This window comes from Rhodamnia argentea, chromosome 10 (assembly GCF_020921035.1).
Source record: "Rhodamnia argentea isolate NSW1041297 chromosome 10, ASM2092103v1, whole genome shotgun sequence".
Classification (NCBI taxonomy): Eukaryota; Viridiplantae; Streptophyta; class Magnoliopsida; order Myrtales; family Myrtaceae; genus Rhodamnia; species Rhodamnia argentea.
Window position 1 is genome coordinate 10,109,772 of NC_063159.1, and position 21,624 is coordinate 10,131,395.

General features: G+C 42.6%; 3 protein-coding genes across 8 annotated transcripts; 1 reads left to right on the forward strand and 2 right to left on the reverse strand.

Moving 5' to 3' along the window:
- The first annotated feature begins 4,640 nt into the window (after positions 1–4,640).
- Positions 4,641–5,438, forward strand: LOC125312671 (putative gamma-glutamylcyclotransferase At3g02910). Its single transcript, XM_048271604.1, has 2 exons — positions 4,641–4,724; positions 4,759–5,438. Exon 2 carries the CDS (start codon positions 4,775–4,777, stop codon positions 5,375–5,377), a length of 603 nt encoding a protein of 200 aa, XP_048127561.1. The 5' UTR covers positions 4,641–4,724; positions 4,759–4,774; the 3' UTR covers positions 5,378–5,438.
- A 386-nt stretch (positions 5,439–5,824) lies between these two features.
- On the reverse strand, positions 5,825–10,978 carry LOC115742764. Of its 5 annotated transcripts, XM_048271605.1 has the most exons (6): positions 10,953–10,978; positions 10,302–10,368; positions 8,560–8,696; positions 6,674–6,767; positions 6,250–6,330; positions 5,825–6,151 (listed from the first exon to the last, which is right to left on the reverse strand). In XM_048271605.1, the coding sequence occupies exons 2-6, from the start codon at positions 10,338–10,340 to the stop codon at positions 6,005–6,007; spliced, it is 498 nt and encodes a 165-aa protein (XP_048127562.1). In that variant the 5' UTR covers positions 10,341–10,368; positions 10,953–10,978; the 3' UTR covers positions 5,825–6,004. The 5 variants fall into 5 exon arrangements, with proteins under 5 accessions (XP_048127562.1, XP_030533111.1, XP_030533110.1 ...); XM_030677251.2 differs by lacking the exon at positions 10,953–10,978 and having other exon boundaries at positions 10,302–10,404; XM_030677250.2 differs by lacking the exon at positions 10,953–10,978 and having other exon boundaries at positions 8,560–8,695; positions 10,292–10,404.
- Positions 10,979–11,518: 540 nt separating this feature from the next.
- Positions 11,519–21,043, reverse strand: LOC115742732. 2 transcript variants are annotated; one of them, XM_030677185.2, is made up of 12 exons: positions 20,845–21,043; positions 20,335–20,424; positions 18,547–19,362; positions 17,712–17,797; positions 17,499–17,593; positions 17,102–17,377; positions 16,530–17,006; positions 15,578–16,301; positions 15,260–15,490; positions 15,029–15,153; positions 13,528–13,976; positions 11,519–12,857 (listed from the first exon to the last, which is right to left on the reverse strand). In XM_030677185.2, the coding sequence occupies exons 1-12, from the start codon at positions 20,911–20,913 to the stop codon at positions 11,859–11,861; spliced, it is 4,437 nt and encodes a 1,478-aa protein (XP_030533045.1). In that variant the 5' UTR covers positions 20,914–21,043; the 3' UTR covers positions 11,519–11,858. The 2 variants fall into 2 exon arrangements, with proteins under 2 accessions (XP_030533045.1, XP_048127519.1); XM_048271562.1 differs by having other exon boundaries at positions 20,802–20,965.
- Between the last annotated feature and the right edge of the window lie 581 nt (positions 21,044–21,624).

Consider the following 21,624-nt stretch of genomic DNA (forward strand, 5'->3'; position numbering starts at 1 on the left):
AACCATGATTAAATTAAAGTAATTACAATTACCGTAACTTAACCATGGTTAATCTAATTTAACCGCAATAACTAATTTAACTCGACCTCAATTAATTACACTAATCGGCAATTAACGAATATTAATCTAATCCTTAAACGTAGTTAATGCCCTAATCGGAGTTTAGGGGTTAACTCATGAACTCCGGCAATCGATGATGGTTTAGGCTCGGTGGCGACAAAGAACTACGTTCGCGGAACGGCAACGACACGAGTTCGGGTTCGGACGGCTAGCCGGAATGTCCGAGGACGGTGGCAAATGGTCGGATTGACGAGGGTGGCTCACGGTGTGGGGGTCCACAGAGAACAGTGGGTCGGCGCGGCTAGGGCTTGGGTTTGGGATCGGGGTCGCGAGTTCGGGTCCAAGGTGGTTTTGGTTCATGGGGTTCGATTGCGCAGTCTGTTGGGGTCTTGGGTTTTGGGGGTTATTGACGACGAGCTCGGCTAGGTGGTGGCTAGCGGCCGTCGGGTCGACATCGTGGGTCGCGGTGGCACCAAGGGGTGTTGTAATATTAATGCGCGGAAACTAACCAGGATCTTGCAAATAAGTCAATGTAAAAAGCTTAGAGAAATAACGAGAAACGATAAAGAACATAAGAGATAACGTGGTTTGGTTCGAATATCGGTACTTGTATTCACGGGGAGAGCTAGCATGAATAATCTACTATAATCGGAGAATCGAAATTACAATCGCTCAATATGCTTGTGTTTCCCGCACCTAGATTATACCTAAACCCGAAGTGTTTACGGATAAAACAACGTACAATTAGATATAATAAAAACTCACGAAACACAAAATCACCGTGTTCCCAAAATTCCTTCGTGCGAACCTCTTTATGCAGCTTCAAGACTCCTTGCTGTTTCACGATGTTAGAGTCTTCTTCTTCTTTTTTGTATGCCGCTCAAGTCACTTTTGTACGGCTCCTTTGCTTTTCTTTTATACGGCTCAAGAACCAGAAACCACAAAAAAAAAAGTCCGTACCTTTTGTTTTGTACGGCTACTGCAGGAATAAAGCAAAACCCTCATTTTTCTTTATTTGCTTTTTTTTTAATTACTTTTCGAGGCCCCACCTTATTTTCTTTTCTTGTTTGCCAAAAGAAAACGACTAGTCATGTCTTCATCTTGGTCACATTTGGTATTCACAAAATTGCCACCATTCTGCAAGACTCCTATAAATATCTCATTTCGTATATGAGTTCAAACTCGAGACATAATTACCACCCAAGACAAGTTCAAATCCGTCAATATATCCAGTTGAACCCACATTTACTCAAAAGCTTAAATCAATGAGTTGCAGACCAATTTGGATATATTAACTACCCCACATCACATTAATTCTCCAATGTGGGACTTCTCTAACACAACTCACACATGCATTCTAACAATCTCCTCCTCACGTGTGTGCTCCAAGATTAGGTTTGCTCCCCATTAATTCAAGTATCCTTCTGTATCAACATATCTCAACTTGAATCTCCATCAACCGTGGGACCGATCACGTGGGTTTGTTGGGGGGATGATGGCGGTTGACGTCAGCAAGGAGGGGGCTAGGGCCTGCGGGTCTTTTAAAAATTCAATTTTCTTGTTTTACAAAATAAAATCTAGGGACAGACTGGTAATTTGATAAAATGGGTATCGATAGTCATTTGGCTCAATCAACCGAGGGCAAAATTAAGATTTTCACATTTAGGATTCGGTCAAGGCTAGGTTCAAATGCGAAGGGTCTCGGTAGCACAAGTCGACATTTGACTAGTCTAACTTAACTTTTTTTCTAGCTGACGTCTCGAAAGGATTCAATTAGCATATCTTAATACTCAAAATCCAAATTTATTTTCCATGCTGGAATTCATAATTTTTCTAACGGACTTCTAAATTCCGAGATGTCACACCGATTCTTTGACTTGGGTCCATCGAGACTAAGCTCGGGATCCCGATATCGATATCAATGCCGACGCTCAAGTCTTTGGCGCCCGAGACTAGGTCCCCAATGCCCCGATTCATATCCATTAAGGCCGGGCTCGGAGCTACAATGCTTGTGCTATATGGTCTATCAAGGCCAAGTTGGGGTCCTGGGCATCCCGGTCCTTGTCTATCCAGGTTAAGTCCGTTCTAGATATCAACACCAAGTCCCAAGTCCATCAAGGCTAGGCTCGCCCCTAGAGCTCATGCTCGGGCCTGGGTTTGTCGAAGTCGAGCCCGAGTCCCTAGCGTCGAGGCCCATGTTTATTAAGGTTGGTGGGGTTCCTCATCGACCTAGTTCGAGCATAGGAAGTTCCAAGCTCGGCGTCAATGAACCCATGCCCGATCTCGATGGACCCAAGTGTAACGAATCGAGACGTCCCAAGGTTTCCTCCCGTCCTTATTCCTAACAGGCTATGCTTTAATATCATATTATACGTAATAGAAGGCGCACGTAAAAACTAGATATACTAAAAAAGAATAGCGGCCATACAGAACATTCAAGTGCATGTACACGCTACGCAGACATGACATCTAAAGGGTATGGCCTTACTCATAGGGTTTCCTAACCCGTATAGCACGCAATCACAAATCCACACATACCAACCGACTGTTTTAATATGTAATAGATAACTGTTTGTTTACATCTCTCTTTACTCAATTAAAATAAAATACACTGGGAGGATTAAAAGGGTGATGTCTACTCCAGAGTATTGTCTCCATCTTCGTTGGCGGTCTATCGTCCGAAGTCACAGGAACCTGGGTATCTCGAAAAGAGGGAATAATCGTGGAGTGAGCTAAAGCTTAGAAAGTAAGAGATCTAGGTGAACAACTAGGCAATCCATTTACAATTTATTCGAGGACAACTTACAAGCAAGAAATCAATAGGATACCAACCAGAAGTCGCTACAGAACATCAACGTGAATGGGTCACAAGACAATCAAAGGTCTAGTAGCTAAAGTGAACATATAAAGGCTGCAAAACCATATCGAACCGAACGTTCATATAGTCTCGATTCCAATCCGCATCAAACCGAGGACCATTCAAGCAAACCAACTTTGATTTCCATCTTTCCAAGCTAGATATCAACCACATAACCGGCAGATAAACCAAGCAAGTATTGAATCCCCTTTCCTCCAAAACATAGGGCCGAAACTCCCCCTACACAATCCCACTTCAATTCAACTCAAACATACGACAATCAGGACGATTGGCTTGTGTAATTGGCTGACACATGACCCAAAGATGTTAATTCAAGCAATGAATCGTACAAAAAAACTCCAATTTCCCCACCATGCAAGCTCGATCGTCATTCGGCACACCCATTCATGAAATCGACAATCCGCATCTAACCAAACGATAAATAGGCAATCTAGTAGTAAGGATAAATATCTACTTGCCCGTGATTAACTCTTAGAGAAAACAGATGTCAAATCACCGTTGAAACGAGCTCGATTCGTCCATTCTTCCTCTTTGGCCGCGCGGGTCATCACGAGCAAGAGAGAGGAGGCGAGTGACGAGATGAGCAGAGAAGGAGTTGAGGTTGAGGGTGGTCGGGTTGTCGCCGGCCTTGAATCGAGCATGGAACGGCGACGTCAGAGCATGGGACGTCTCTTGGGCGAAGCGGATGAGGGAAATGAGGGAGAGAGTTCGGTAGGGGGGCACTTCCAAGAGAGAGAGAGAGAGAGAGAGAGAGAGGCTTAAATAGAGAGGTGAGAGATTAAGACCGGTGGGACTGGTTGATTGGGGCCTTTACGCTCTAATTCTGAACCAATTCCGTGTCGGACCGATATCAAACACTAATGCTTAACCAAATAATTCACAAACGGTTTTCATCAAATAGCTGTGCCCAACTACAACATCAAACTTTAGAATTTAATCACTCGTCAAATAAAATCCCCCAACGTCACTAACGTTACTAAACCAGCCCAATAGGTACTAATCCGCTCATTAATTCAATTGGCGAAAACTTAGATCATCATACCATGAGAGGGGGCCGGATGGACTCAAGCGAAGGCACCGAATGGACTCAAGCGAAGGCGCCGGAATTCCGAGCACAAGCATGGGCACGGAAGTCTCGAGCCCGGCCTTAATGGACCCAAACCGAGTCTTGAGGTCCCAAGCCTTGTCTCGAGGTCCCGAGCCTTGTCTCGAGGGACATGGCCCTCGGTGGACCTCGGTAGACCCAACCCCGACCGCTAGATCCAACCACATTTTCAAGGACCCAAGAATGAGCGTTGGATATAGAGTTTCCGGTTTAAGCGTCGAAAGCTGGTTATATTTATAAAAGTAATTTTCAATTTTTTAAAAATGAATATCCTTTTACGAATTTAAATATAATTTTTTCGTTGATTCATATTCAAACATTCATAAATAAGGGTTGGTTGAGGGGCGTGCTATCTCTCGTCAGGTCACTGGTTCAAAACTCTCCCTGCTCAGTGGTGTCCCCGTGGATTCTCGGTACATTCATAAATTCGTCAAACAAATTAAGGGCAAGTACAAATTAGAAACTTCCGTGAAAAAAGAGGGGACGGGCCGAAGACATTGACTATCATTAATTAAGAAAAGGGGGAAAAGGTGGTCAAATCCAACCCTCGCATTCTCAGCCCAGGCCAGCCACCACAAGACAAGACAAGACAAGACAAGACAGACAACAAACAAACCCAAAGAAACTCCTCGAAAAACCGAAGCAGATTGCAGAATCATTCGTCAATCCATCCATCTCTCTCTCTCTCTCGTCCAAGAAATAATTAGGACCGATCGATCGATCGGAGGGGGATGGGGTCGGAAGTGAAGGAGGAGGTGGCGATGGTGTTCACCTACGGCACGCTGAAGAAAGGATTCCACAATCACCGGGTGCTGGAGGAGCTGGTGGCCACCGGGGAGGCTGCGTTCCTGGGGAGGTGCCGCACCTCCATCAGGTACCCTCTAGTTTGCGGGCCCTACAGAGTCCCCTTCCTCCTCGACCTCCCCGGCTGCGGGCGCCGCGTGTCCGGCGAGCTCTACTCGGTTTCGTCGGGGCGCGCCCTCTCCCTGCTGGACGAGCTGGAGGGCACATCTCGCGGTCATTACCAGAGGCGTCCCATCGAGGTGGAGGTGGTGGAGCCGGCGGAGGAGGAAGGGGAGGGAGAGGGAGAGGGAGAGGGAGAGGGAGAGGGAGAGGAAGAGGAGAGGAAAAGGAGGAGGAAGACGAGGAGGAGAGCGGAAGCGTACTACGCGGACAGCAGGTACGCGATGGAGATGTGGAACAAGTGTGGGAAGGAAGGGTACGAGAGCTACACGGAGGAGGTGGCGCGTGGGTACGTGAAGCGTGGGGACAGGCCTCCCCACCTCTCCTTCCTCGATCACATTCGCTTCTTCCTCTCCTCCTCCTCCTCCTGATTGCATTCACCGCCACTTTTGTCTCCCTCCTTATTAGTCTCGTACCCAACGATCTGCTCTACCCAAAGGTGGAAGCTTTTTCCAAACTAGTCGGCGGAAAATAAAAGAAGGAAAATTACCATTCAGTCTTTATTTTTTCAGACGTGCACTGTTTTCATTTTCCATTCTTATCTTATCTTCTTCGTGGAACAACCATTGGGCTCCAACCGGCAAATTTTGTATTTGCCTTTTCCCTCGCTTGTAACAAACATTGTTGTTGATTCATAGTTACGAACGAGAGCAACTCAGCTGGCCTGTAACATTATTTATTGAAACGTAGAAACGATATTTGTACTCAAACCTCTTACTTTAGTCCCACGAGCTGAAAAGAAAAGAAAACATATCAAGTATTGGTCCAACGCGTCTTGGCTAACTCAAAGATGCTGGCCGTGTCAGTTATTTCTTTTCTCGGCTCACCACAAGAAAAATCAAATACCCAAATGGGCTAACAGAAATCGGGTAGGATCAGATGCTCTTCTTCAGAGCAACGCCCCACATGCGTAACCCCCACCTCCTCTCCACTTTCGTTTGTCCAAAATAAGCATCCACCGCATCCACCAAGCTTGTCCAAGGACGAGGCATATTCATCTACAGGGTAGCTTCAACTTCTGGATGGGTCTCCATTGGGACATTAGGCGCATTATTCGCACCCTTCCCACCCCTCAGACGAGTAGAAACATTGTCAATGGCAGAGTTGAGTTGGCTGATCTTGGCATTCAGAGTCTGCCTGGTCTTCTGCTTGCAAGAAAGAGGACATTCAGAATCAGATAGTGTTATCATGTCCCTATCTGGGGTACAAAATATTCCTTAAGGAGTTACCCTGTAACAATTACCTCCAAGCCTTCATCATAATATATTGGCCTCTTTGCCCTCCGAAACCCATACTCATCTTCATTTAGCAGAGATCTTCTAATCTAAATAGACATGAGGTAAAATCTCACTATTAGTAGTTGCCATCCAAACTCATCCTTTCCAGAACCTCACTTTTTTCTCTTACGACCAAATAGAGACAAAAAACACCACGTTCCTCGACTTCACTTTGATCTTATCAATCAGGATACTCGAACCAGAACCTAATTATCTGCATGTGTTTCTCTTTTTGTGCTTATGTATAAATATCGCAGAACAGATCGCACAGAATTTGGCAAATTTTGCACCGCAATGGTTTCCTCATGAACAGTGCTGTCAAACTCATCTCCCCGAATAAATTGGAAGACTACTTACAGTCACTGCACCGGATAAGTATGAATTAATTACCTGCGGAGCAAAAATGTAAGCTAACGTTCCGAAAATAGCACCACCCAGAAGAAAACCGGCGACAAAGTCACTGCCTCCACCCCTACCACCATCACTGCACACCATGAAATTTGAGTAGAACATACTAGATCAGCTCCATACAGCTCTTTGGACGAAATGTTAAAGGAAGTATCCATATGGCAAGCCAAAACAAGGAAAGGGCACAAAGCATCATTAGAGGAACTATGATATAAATCAGGAAAACAAATGTTCGCAACAAGAGGCATAGTTGTGATAATGTCAGAGAGAAAGTCGACAAAACTACTCAACAATATCAAACAAACAAATGAATAAACTAAAAATGGTGTTTGTCACTCAACCGTAACAGCTGAATTCTGTTCATGAAGACTTCAAACTTAGAAGGTGTCATGGTATTCAACACTGAATCAGAGGCCACTCTAAAAAGGTGTCCCATATCTTAACTTCTGCATAAAGGGAATTTTTGGGTGCCACTGGACGTGTTAAGAACCAGCTTAACGAGAAGAGATTCTCATGTGACAACGTACTTGCAAAAGCACACAGAAAGCGAGTTCGAATTAAACAGTCTAAATTATTCTTATTTTGTTGCCTGTTATCACTTGCTTAGAAGCAAATAATGTCCAGGACAGGGACTTCCCCTCGCTAAGAAAAAGGAGGCCCCATCACATAAGAAACCAGAACCTGTTATATCAAACTTCATGAGCTGACAATTATGAGGCACAATATCCTGCACATTCGTGCAACATCCTGCAACACTGATTTGCACACCGTGTATTGAAAATGAAAATCACCCTTTATCAAGTATGGAAAACAATTGCAATGGGGCACTCGTTAACAAGACCCACAATTTGCATTGTTTGTAGACCGAAAAAGTAACCCTAAAGTTTCTACCATCACAGACTACTTTCAGCAAGAGCTTTCTTTTTATGGGGACAGAACAAAAGTATACTTGAAGAGCATGGCCAACTACTAAATAATTGCAGCAATTTCAGAAATAAATACTATATGCCTGAAATATGCAACTCCTGTTGATTTTAATAGTACTTATGACAATTAAATATTTGAGATAGTCCATACTCTAGAGTCTAGACTACCTAAGAAATTGGAAGAATTAAGCATCCTTCAAACACACGTTACCATGAACATGGATTTCATAGAATTCTTTGCATGTTTACCAGATAAATAAAGTAACAGATCACTTAGAATAATTCAAATGGACAAGAAAAAGAAAGACACTCACAAAAGTCACAAGCACAAGTCACGGACAATCTAAGCACATGAAAATCAGACAATTACCAGGATCATAAGACTATGCCACTATAAAGAAAAGGATTAATACCACGGAAAATCCTAAACCGGTACACCTGCGACAAATTTATCCCAAACTATTTTTTCGACCACAAAAAACCCCAAGCTAGTACACTTGTGACAAATTTACCCCAAACTAGTACACCCGTGACAAATTTACCGTACATTAATTTTCGTTAAATTTAACTATCAAATTGATGAGTTTGATGGCACGTGGCAGTTCATAAGTATACCGGTTTAGGGTTTTTACCCTCTGTTTGTCATAAGTATACCAATTTGGGATTTTTCATGGTATTAACTCAATTTAACAAATGGTAAATTTGTCACAAGTGTACCAGTTTGGAGTTTTTCGCGATAAAAAAAATAGTCCAGGGTAAATTTGTCACAGATGTACCGGTTTGGGGTTTTCCGTGGAATTAACCCTAAAGAAAAAGGACAACCCCAGTAAGTACCACTGTCAGGAAGGTAAAAATGCATTGTGTCACATAATTTTCCACACATAAATCACACAAAACTCGTCCAAGTGCCCATCACATTGTTGTACGATTCAGATAACATACTGGTATTCAGCATGAACTGAAAAGCGCCTCTTATCTTCAATTTCGTTTGACTTCTTCTGGATATTCAGCCTCGGTCCAGTCTGCAATGAAGTTGACTTGAGAAAGCCAAGGTCACGAGCCTTCATATGAGACCCACCTTCGACATTGTTAACATAACAGCATAAGATGAAAGGAACAAAAGAACTCAATTAATGAGCCGGTGAAGAAATAACCATGATATCCTCAGAAAACCTAATTTGACAAAAGCACAAAAGGAAGAAGCTCAATCTAATCTAAAATTACATTATGAAGCAGAGCAATATTAACTGAAGCAACATCACATGAAATTTACACACGATACCCAGGATCAACTGCACTTATAACCAGCCAGCATGCAGGCAATGTGACAATGTTCAAACTAATAGCATTCTTATCAAGATTTAATAGGCAGCTATATGATTGAGGATTCTCGAACCTACCAAGACTTATAAAAAGTTCAACCGTTCCTCATCTCATAATTTAGGAGTAGAAACATAGTCAAAGGAATAATTTCCCTATGGAATCCTTTCTAGTAGAACTAGTGATCCTCCACTTACGCCGAAGACATCCCTTTCGTTGTTTTCGAAGTATTATCTCTCGCAGGCTGGGACTATACATACTTGAAACTTTCCTATTCACGAGTGGAGGAAAGTTCATACACTATTTCAGCCACCAATTGCTGATGCAATCAGTGCGCAACTCTTAGTCCTGAGGGCTAGGAAAAATCATCTGTTGTTTAAGAAGCACTCGAGCTGATGCCTAAAGATTAACTATCCTTTTCTCAACAAAATCTCATTCAAGTAACATTTCCGACAACCTAATAGGCCCCCGACCAGCTGAATCCATGCCTAAAACCAGCATTTTAATGATCTTTAGTGACTTTCAGTCAAACTTCAGCTGGGATTGGGCTAGCTTTGCAAATAACACCGACCTACAGGCTATACTTGTTAAGGAAGACTAAACCATATAAATTGCCCAAGCTGCCTGAATGAGTTATTCTCTGACCAGTCACTACCCAAAAGGCCATAGAGTTATCTCCAATAGCAGCAGGAATCTAAACTCACGAGCCAAGGCATTTGTCGAGAGGATCTAACGCCAAGTATCTGGTCGTGTGTATTCCTAAGTTATCGCAAGTTTCCTGTCCAGGACATTTAGAGGCATAAGGGTTGAGCGATGGTCCGCATGCAACGCTTATTAATGGGGCTCTCACGAGCGGTTCCCAGCGTTAAAAGTCGCAACAAAGCAGGGGGGCCAAATCATATAAGGCCCAAAAGTAAGTGGGGAGGAAAAAAGCGGTGGACAAGAGCTTGAGGATCATTCTTCATGAACCTGTATAATCATAAGCCAAACGTGGACGGGATGTAACATAAGCGTTGGCTTCCCACAGTAGGGTTGAGTAGGAACTCGACCGACAGAAGCTGGAAGGAAATTGAGATGGAAACAAGGAACGATGTGTGTATAGCAGGAAACGAAGTGTCGTACGGTGGCGAGAGCAAGAGAAGGAATTCGGGATCATACTTCATTTGCAACGAGGTATATAGCAAAAGGGGAGTGAAATACAACAGAAAGGGGGGAGGTGGAAGAGGATACGATTCGGTGAAGGTGAAATCAGTGATGATGAATTTGTACACTACACCAGGGTGAAGGAAAGGAGCAGCAGTTAAAGAGGACCAGAGGCAAAAAGAACAAAAGCAGGAGGAGGAGGAGGGCTTACCGGAGGAGGTGGAGGAGGGGATCGATAGTGGAGAGAAACAGGTCGCCATTTCCACGACACAGGCAGAGAAGAGGGAGGGAAGAGAGAGAAGAGAGATGGAAGGAAGGAAGGAAGCAAGAGGGAGGATAAAATGGAGCGGAAATATCGAAAGGGCATTTTGGCTGTTGATGGAGAGGGGGAGCGGAATTTTTAATTACCCTCTCTAATCCTTAACATTTACGGAGATTGCCATTGGGATTTTGTGGTTTGACCAGCATAATAAATAAATAATATTAATAATGGCAAATCATCTCATTTGTCCGTTCCCGTTTTGGTAATCACCGTGAGTTGAGTGGTGTTGAGTTTCACGTAATTTTCCTACCACTTGTTAATTTGTTTTGTGGTCATATTTGACAATCCATCCAACTACTAACGTAACACAAAAGCTCCCAGAGGACCCTGAACCTAACCAGGGTGGGTTAGAAAGCAAAAAGAATAATTTAAAAACACAGGCCAAAAGGCCTGGTTAGAGGCCCATCCCAAATCAAGCCAAGCCCATGTTGGAGAAGGGGAGGGGCCCATTCACACATTTGACTTTTCCCTGTTGGCAGCTCCCATGGGCAGGGATGCAGGCGCAAAAGCCGCAATGGTCACACTCACAACAAAGTAGGAAAGGAGGACGAGAGAGAGAGAGAGAGAGAGGGAGTGAACGTATACAGCAATGGCTATGAACAACTCTCCGCATAATTGCTGACGGCAACAACTAATTATGTACGTTGCCGCGCAAAGCAACATACTAGCAGATAGCCGATTGGAGACCTGACACTGAAGCCATCAGGCATTTTGCCCGTCAATATGGACATCATGATGTGAGAGCGTAGATAACTTCCGTTCCTCCAAACAACAGATGAGATTACTTTCTTAGATTCATAAAAAAGGAATGTTCAAATTCATCCTACCCTCCCCCCTCATCTTTTCCCCTTCTTTCGTTTTCTGTTACAAGTAGTAATCGCACTCCATAGATACCACCATATTCTATTTTATAAACGCAACTGATGAAGCGGCTGAAAAGGTACAAGCCCCTCAAATGGTACCCACGGGAACCCCAAGAGCAGACACGGTTTCCCGCCGACCCCCCTGGTGAGTAAGCTCACCGACTGGTACTCACCTTCAACATTCCCAGATCAACAAAAACCCAACGCGTCTTCCGAGCTGTGCCTTTGTCGTTTTCAGAGAACCCGGACAGCATCAGAGAAAGAAAGTAAGGGGCAATAAAGATTACCAACTTACAGCCCGAAAATTTCTCAGTATCTTCAAGTCTCGGCTTTCAACTCCTTATATACATACAGCAGTGCCTGTGCACTCAAACAGTGGAGAGGAGAGGCTATAACGTAAAAACTAGAAACATTGAAAAATAAAAATAAAAAAACCAGAGCAAGTATTTGGAAAAAGCTATTGGTGACTCCTATGTGGGTTATCAACAGATGGTATAAGGTCTTCTCCTCAGAGAGCCAACAGACGATGGATGAAATCCCAGCACATCCATCGGGTAAAATTCAATGTACACCATATGAGCATGGACCAAAGGTTATTTATCTGAAAAGTCCCCAAAAAGGAGCAAGGATGTATTCACATGATGGGATTCAGGCAACAGTTGCTCCGCCTCAGGAACAGGTTTAAATCCTTTGTCACTGTCTGGGAAAGGGAAAGAAAGCGACAAGGAAAGAGAACCAGAAACAGGGTCCTCTTCCTGGGCAGCCACCGCCTCTGGATGACTATCGCTTTTGTCTGCCACACCAACCCAAAGGGGCAGAAGTCCTTTGTTTGACGATTTTGCTTTTGCTCCCAAAGCAAGGTCAAGATTTGGTACCCCATCATGAGATCGAGCCGGAAATGGTGACGGCAGTGTTTTCCAAGGCATGGAGCTCTCCCCTGAGGTCAGGTCCTTTGCATGACTGGCAACGACAGGAAAGAAGAACCTCTCAGCAGTTCCAATGTTTTCCAAATTGATTGACTCATCACAGACTTCATCATGCACCTTCTTCACAACTGCCAGATTGGAATCCTGCGCACTTTTCTGTGATGCAAAACCATCTACCAAATTTGCATCTATAGACCTACTAGCCTCGTATATTTCACTACAATCAGTCTTCTGCTTCTTATTCACACACTCTACTTTAACATTTTCACTAATAACATTATTCCATGCCACTGTTGCACTAGTGCCAGAAGAAGTTTGTGAGGCTGTCTCAACAAGATCTGAATGTCGCCGCTTCTTTTCATGCTGCAGATCCTTGAGCACATCTAAAGCCATAGGTTCTACCTCTAATGCAGCACCTCTGTCCATGAGCCTGTCTTCTTCCTTCAAGACCTTGTCGAGCTTCACTTCATTTCCTGTGCCATGCATTTCTTGCTCCCTGCTATTCCTGATTCCTCCAAGCAAAGAACGGGACAAAGAACCTTGTCTGTTCAGGGAGGTATCCCGCTGCATCAACATGTTATCATCTTTGGTACAACTATGGGCACCCGTTTTCACATAATGCTGAAGCTCCATGGGCACTACGGCATCTGAACCACAAACCTCATTCTACAGGAAGTGTTGCAGATGTCATTTGCACCATGAGAAAAAACTCAAGATCACCAGAGAATGGTCAACACTCTCACAATTACAAATTCTAAAGCATAAACAATTAAACTTGAATATCACGAGTTTCACACCAGAGTGTCAGTTTTAACATAGTTGCAAAAGCATTAAAGATTATCGACAACATAACCTATTCCGTGCAATGGAACAACAGAAACAAGAAAAGAGCTATTTCAGTACTTCACATAGATGACATCATGTATATCAATAAACGCAACAAAGCTAGGAACAAAATGCTGTAACAATTTTTTACAGAAAACAAAGCAAGTCAATAATAAATATTCTTTGACCAAAAAAAACAATAAATATGCTACTTGTGACAAAGGCTCAGAATCTCTTGGATCACAAGGACTCAAAGCAAAAGGTGCAAACCCTATACCGAAAAGGACCATCAAGATTCCAATTTTCTTCACGAATGCACTCCATTAGTTATATTACCCTACTAATATCTCAGTTAATATCAAATTCAACTCTTATGGGAAACACTAACCATGGATTGCAATCAAACATCTTATTGAGTAGAAGAAACCTCCTAGACTAGTCACAAAGCAGCATACACAGAGGAACCCTATAAAAAGTTATGCACTGAAAAAATTCTAAGGAAGATTCATGCCTGGGAGATTTGAGGACATTTCTTTTGCTGCTTTGACCAGTCACTGCTTGTAAAAGAGCCATGCAAGTTACAGGAATCGTGTCCACTGTCTTCCCGAATCGAGACTTCTTTCAAACATGTACACATGTTATCAACTGAACAGTCTTTTGCACGGCAGATTCCGTTCACGGCCATGGATGATTGTGTGATTTGAGAACTCGTCAGTGAAGGAATTCTAGAGGGTGAACTCAGTTTGCAGGATTTACCACATGGAGGCAGATTCCCACCGTTACATTTAGGAAGAGATAGCTTATTAGTTGTTGATACAACGGGAGGAGGAATGTCTTTCTCTGGAAGCACCACATTCGAAGTGGATGTACTTGACTTCAGTGAAAAAACGGAATCTTGATCTAAACCACTAACACTTCTTCCCCGGAAAACACCCCATAGATAAAACAACGTGTTCCAGCCTGTCAACAAGAAGTCTTTGGTCATCTCTGCATTACATTAAGGGTATTACATAACACTGAAAGCTTAAACTTTCTATCCATACTCAACTATGAAAATTCAAGAAATGCCACTTCAACAGCAGTAATGATGAAGCCTCCCCTACTAATGGGATATCATTCTAGAATGTGCAATACTCAACCTAGTTGATGATAAGAGTAGCACAGTCGATTACAGAATTTTTCTCATTCAGGACAATCTTATTTTGTTTCCCATGACTTCACTCTGATGATTAAAATTTCGAAATTATTTGGAAAACGTATCGGTTCAAAGAAAGTTGCTAGCATAACTGAAAAAGTTTTTTTTCCAGTTGATGCAAAGAACCTAAGATAACACTTTGGCTTTCTCAGGGACTAGGGAGTGAATGAGGAAGAGGAGGGCCATCATTTCTGTTTGGGATAGTTGAATTCACACAACCATGAGTTTTGTGGGCTAAAAGGGAACCGGCGCCTTCTTTTGCCTCCCCCTACCACCCCCCAAATGGCTGTAGGTGGCATAAGTATTGGCAATAATAAAACCATGTGTTACTTGAATGTAATGACATGTATAAAGATTCGTTTTAACTTCATCCCATACAGTACAGCTGGCAATTTTTTACATGACCTGTTAAGCATGTTCGGATTCAGCTTAATTGTCTCTGTCACAGATGGGTCAATCCGTTTTTAAATGGATTATAAACAACTGTTCAAGGATCGATCCTTTCAACCTGTCTATGACATTATTAGACAAGCTTAATTAAACAGGCCAACATCTTACTAATACGAATTACCAGCCCTACTATAGATAATCCCCATACTCCCGCCGGAACCTTGAACAAAAATCAGAACAACCTGACTATTAAAGTTCCCAGTGCTGATCAGGAAAAACAGAGGAACCCTTCACGGAAGCACAGATGAAGAAACGGAAAATAGCAGTTTTTAATGGATAAACGCTTCGGTACAGGCAAAAGGAAGAAAATGTAAACTTGGAACTTTCTCAGTATTAAGAGATAGGAGTCTCAGCAATTGATTCTTACGCTGGGATTTCTCTGGTAGCTGGTTGGATGGGAAAATCAGCAGTTCAACACCATCAAAATTTCCTTTCAAAGCTAAATCACTCTTGATCATCTTCTCCAAAAGACCTTTGTAGCTCCTCTCATAACTGTGTCGTCACCAATAAGCAAATAAGAAAAACATGCAGTGACAACAAAACATGTACATCACGTCAGAATTTCATAAGCCGAAAAAATAGGTAGTCAGCGGCATACCTCTCAGGATCCTCAGCAAAAAAGTAAAGCGCAATATTATCATCTTGAGCACCACAATCATAAAATTGGGTTGGCCAGGTACACATTCGAGGTACTTCGCTCAATAAAATTTTATTTGAGAACTTCTTCACCATTTCAAGAACCCTAGGTGAAGCCAAAGTAGACAGATGTGCTTGAAGTCCTCCACAAAAATCTGGCTGCTGACTGCCTCTGCACACCTCAAAACTCCCTCTGTAAAACAAAATAAATAATTAAAAAATATATCAGGTTAACTTTTGGACAATGATAACAAATTTGATAAAGTTCGAGGCATCATACTTCCAGATACACTCATGCTCTGGAATAACTGATATCCTGCAAATAGCAGACTGCAGAAACGAAGCACAAGGAAATTTGCTTGAAGAACTCCCCTCAGAGTCCCTAGTAAAATCTAAATTCGCTCCTTTTAAGGAAGTAGCTCCTATTTGTGGCCCAGTCAGCTGCATCGCATTATTGCCAATCATCTGCAAGCGGGAATCAGAAGTACAGCTTTGACGAATTGCCTGCCCTTCACATGGCCCGTCAGCAGACATAACTTTCCTAGAGACGTCTGGAAATGATAAGGGATCCACGTGGGTGGGGTTAGACACAGACAAATCCTCAGATTTCTCAGGTCCTTTGTTTCTTCTATATATTCCAGGCTTTTTCAGCATAGCAGATGTTATGGGAGTTTTAATCTTACTACTGTTGTACATCTCCTCTTTCGTGCTTCTGGTCATTGAAACGTCCATTCCAACCTGCAAGCTACTACAAGGGCAAGACTCTGTATCATGACCAACTTCTTTACATTTTTGACAGAAAATGCTTCTTGAGCCACTTATAACTGGCTGCTTCGGGCGACTAACAGTACAATCCCGGGCTTTGTCGGTGTGATTTGTCAAGCCCTTTGAGCGAGATAACCCATCTTGTCGAAGCCCATGGCCTTCAATACAATGTTTCTCGACAGTCCGAGAAGAACTAGTCAAGGGTTCTTCCTTCTGATCAAGCTGATTTGACTTGTACTCTGCAGAAAAATTTTATATTCCATCAGAGGAAGAAGATCCGACAGCAACTAACCAAAGAAGGGTCAGATAATTTCTTCACCAAGAGTCAGTCGTGAAATTTTAAGAAATAAGGTTGCTGAAGACAAAACCAACTTTATACAACAAAGTAAGAAATAAGTTATGCAATAAGAAAATAGTCAGTGAATTCTCTCCTCCATACTGTAACATACCAACTTCTAAGCACTTACCAGCAGTCTTAACCAAAATAGCCGATTTAACATCAGACTGTTCAAGCTTTGGATCTCGGTTATTGCTCAGAAGTGTGCCTTGTAAAGGTTCCCCACAAGATGTAAGCTTGTGATCAGAATTAGGTGTAGAGGGAGTACAACTGTCCCTTGTTAGACTTGAGGAATTCCGGTCTAACTTACGTAAACTCGTCCTGTCAAACACGCTCCCTTCTTTGAGATTCTTAGATCCTTTTGGGTTCTGAGCATGAGTGAGTTTAGTTGGAAGCATTTTAACTTTGGCATCAACAGCAACTGAGCGGCCTGGATTTGCGTGTTTGAATGACATTGATTTGCTTATTGGTTTGGTAGGCCCTTCCTTTGAAATGAATGAAGCATTCTCCCTTATGCCTTTGTGCTTCTGAATCATTCCTTCGTCGATTACTTTAACTTTTGGCTTCGAAATGAAGGCATTAAATGATTTGGACTTCAATAAAGTACCTAGGAAAAAGAAAACAACAAGGCCAGAAATAAGCATCGTGATTGATGCAGAAGAAGCACCTCCTCAAGTGTCCAAACATCTTCATGAAAAGTACCTTTCGATTGAAGGTTGGAAGGCAGGGGGGAGCGTGCACCCTCTGGGAAGTCTTGAACAGAATTCATGCATGACATTTGACGAGCTAGCTTCGCTTTTCCCTTGTCAATATTCTTGAAGCAAGAATCGCGCGATGATGTGACTCTTCTAGTAGAGCCACACAACTTTGATGATCCTGGTCCTTTAACAGTTGGAGAGACTTCAATATTTTCACCAAAACTTTTATCAGGGACTTGTGAAGCAGAAGTGACTCTAGACGATGTTTTCCCCTCAATACCTGCACCAGTTATTCAAATTTAAATAGAGTAACTTTAGGAGCTCTTGGGCTCAAAGCCTCAATGTGAATTGCTCACACTTCAGACACTCAACTTCATTATCTCATCATTACTTTTCCTTACCTGGCTTCTGGTTTTCAGTCTCATCAGCTGACTTGCATTCTTCACACACCCAGTCACTTTCTGGGACCTTTTGAAGCATTTCTCGCATGCAATAGCTGAGTGATGCAACAGCAATCTCATAAATTGGTGTTGTTGGAGGGTGGCATAATTAAATAAAACATAACAACCAAGCAAAACCTGCCAAACCTTTATAAATGACTTATTACTACTTACGTGTGTTCTGCACCATCACTACACCTACTACATATAGCAAGTAGATCCTCCCGACCTGCATCCCCGCAGATATCGCAAACTTTGACCTGTTTCAGAGAGAGAAAAATGAACAAGATGCCATTTCCACCAAAAGAGAATTTTGAACTATATTTCAAATGTGTGTACACGTGCACAAGTTCATATAAAAAGACAGAAAGGAAGGTTCTGTATTGTAAAAAGATCAGTTCAGGAAAACAGAAGAAGGAAGCAGAAAACTTTTGAAAATGATCATCATCCTTTGTGCTCTTTACAGAAAATAAGTCCTCGTAACGCATTTATACGAAATTCCCAATTCCCATGTGAAGACGCACCAAATCACATTACAGCTGTTTCCTTGCATTTGATAGGACAAGTTTACTTGAAACTAAGTTATGACTAAACTATATTTGTTCTCCCTTTCCTACTCACAAGGGGCCCAGAGAAAACCAGTCAGACTTCTCAACCACATACACCTAAAAAAAGGTTGAGAGAGAAAGAGAGAGAGAGAGGAGTGCAGCACATTCGGCAGCAATAACAAAAGTGACATGATTATAGTTATAAGGATGCCGTGTCCACAAGCCTTGTGTTATCACCCAATAGACATATCAACTCCATTAAATATTTGAAAGCCCAGTTATACAATTTTCGCATCCCACTAATTATCTAAATTAGTCATAACATAACAAGGAGCAAATGATTCCAACAGCTCAGAGTAAAGTTTGTTCTGGTGATATCACTCAAACAACAGAAAAGATTGTCTCAGTAGCTTAGTACTTCAAATACACTGCTTAAAAAGAAAAGAAGTGGTATTGCTTACATCCTGCTCCAGAATATCCGATCCTTCACTCTCATCCTCAGGCAGAGGTCGTGGTGAAGGGCCCGGCACATCAGGGGTCTCAAGTGTTTCAGTTAACTTTTTGACCTGGTTATCTTCATTAAGAGATTTTACATCTCCTAATGGAATTTCATGATCATCTCTTTCACTTCCAGCTCCTTGAATTGATACTCTAGTTCCTTCTGGATACAAATTGCCACTTGAAACCGAACTAGCGGGAGCAACTTTTCTGTCTAGATAGGAATCATCATTATTAACCCTGGAGTTTAGATCGTTGCCGCTGCTAACACAGGATATATTATCATCTTGGCCTTCCACTGGCTTGGAATCCTCGTTTACAGTATTTATCTCAACGGAACTAGACCATGGTTTAGGAGGCAGATAAATTTCAGAAAGCTTTGCCCTGTCAAATAACTTGCGTACTGTCAAAACATCTTCTAAAGCGCCAGAAGCATCAGTTGAAGCAGGTTTGCTTTTAGTATCATCACAAGAATACCCAGAATTGAACCCCTGTGGATGACTTGTTTCATCAGCAGTGCCTTGTGGGCTGTGTTCTGATGCGCCACTAAAAGGCCGTGAAACATCACAGTCATTAGCAGAATACTGGCTGGCTATGCCATCGAGACAGGTTTCATCAGAATATTCCTTCCTTTTGGATCCCATAAGGACTTGATTAAGATGCATACAAGATGTGCAAGGAGCAGAGCACACATTACAGGTACCAGACTCTGCTATAGTATTGACTTTCTTCTGACTCATGGAAGGCCCACCAAATCCTTGGACATCTGGAGATGGTACCTTACAATTCAAACCAAAAGAATTAAGATAAAGGCAGGACTCTATGCATGAGCCATCAAAGATCAAGAAGGGACCAGTAACTTAAATTTTCAGGGTTGCTGCAACCACTAAATCAGTAAAACTGTATATAGACAACAAAAGGCAGACCACAAAGGAAGCAGCATCTCAACAAGACATACAAAACAATAACAAGTCATTTTTCAAGACCCAAAAAAAAACAACACGTGACAATACAATCATAAGTATACTGTTATTATCAATGGCCATTCCTGGATCCAGTATTTTCTTTTATCAAGCGAAGCTCCTTTTTTTAAGAAATCTATGCATGACTTCCCATGGAAATGCCATATTTCTTGCTTGAAAGGTGAAGTGTATCCCAAAGTAGACAGAACTTTACAAGCGATCGATTTCCATCATTGGGGGAATTGAAAGCCAGGACAAAATATGGTAGAACTAGACGAGAGGCAGTCCATTGAACGTATGGCCATTAATGGTTGGTTCACATTATTAACACACTTAGCACACCAGACACCATAGAAACACAAAAGCCCTTTCGACTTGTATAGCAGCAGAAAAGAAAATACTGGGGAAGTTTAGAGGGGCTACACTGGGGATTCCACAACTAACCATAACCACCCAAATGATGCACGTGAGCCAAGCACCAGGATAACTCAAGTGATGAACATTTATGGACGGGTCTCCATCACTTCAAAAGCGGTCCTCAAACTAATACGGGACTTCGGAGTGTTCAGCCGACTCAAAAAGAGTCCAGGGAAGAGAAACCACCTGTTACCTATACCCAGAACTTACATATACCCTCCATGAATATATGTTCAAGCTAGTTTGCTTGCTGATGCTAATTTATTTGCGTCAAATTTCATATGGACCACGCTGGACCTCAACAAATACATGAATATGCAACACACAATACGAAATTGGAGGTGCAAAAGTAAGACACGAAACGCAAATCACCTGATTAACCACCGAATTCTCTTTAGAATTAGTGTCGGCCTCGTCCCCAGGCCCTTGCATGCGACAGCGCCCTTTCAACACTGGTGTGATCTAAAAAGGACAGCATCCAGATCAATTGAAGGATTTTCCAAGAATAAGCTCGATACTGTTCAATCTTTGGTAGAATCAGAGCATCAGGAGCTCGTGAGCACCAATATCAGCGAGGACAAAAGAAGTAGAAACGCGGACTTTTTAAAAGAGAAAATGAAAAGAAAGAAAGAAAAAAGCGAAACCCGAAGGTAGGGAGGAAGGGAGGAAACAGAACTATTGAGGCGAAACCCTAATTGCCGTGGCACCCAAAAAAAAAACCAATCGACCCAAAGCAGAAGTTTTTTTCAAAGATTTAAGAGGAATGGAAGAGGGGAATCGAGGTAAAGAGGAGAAAATACGTCGGAGGAGCGGGACGGGGAATGGAAGTAATTAGGGACCTGATCGGGAGATGGAAGGGAATGGGGGAATGGAATTACATGCCTCAGGTTGCTGAATCAGGTCCGTGGCGCTATAGAGCTCCTCCACATCCCGCTGCTTCCGCTCTGCCATCGCCGGGAGGAACGATCGCTGGCGGTTGCGATTGCGGTGCGCCCAAAGCCCAACATGAACTCACGAGGAGGTACAAAGCTCAAACTGGGGAGGGTGGGCGTAATGGGAACGTGGGAGCGAGAGACGCGCACGCAAATTATTAAAAGAGTAACTAGTAAAATACGAATTCGAGAATCGATTGTGAATCCGCCCAATCAATCGCATGTGCGAGAAAAAAATCAGAGCGGAGGAAGGTGAAGGTGAAGGTGAAGGTGCAGGTGAAGGCGAAGGTGGGTCTCTCTCTCTCTCTCTGTGTTATGGACGTGCGTGTTTACGAAGGCGACGACGGGGGAGCGAGTGAGGGGGGAGCGCAGCGGGGGCGTGCGGCGTGCCCCAAGCTCGCTCTTTCTTTTATATCAAATCCCCTCACCAATATCCATCGACTTTTCTTTTCTTTTCTTTTTTATTTACTTAAATGTTAATGATTTAATCCATGACGTGAAAATTCCCGAATTTTAACGGGATTTTTTTTTATTTATTTAATAGCTGCCACTATTATTATCGCCTTATCTTCTTCGACCGTGTTTCACAACGGAATCGTGCAATCCCCATTTTGTGCGTTGCTATGTAAGAAGTCTTGGTGAAAATGACTTTTGTCTTGCTATTCCTTAATTTTTTCTCGTGACCACGTGAACGGAGAGGAATATTTAAGAAAAGTAACGTGAGAATATT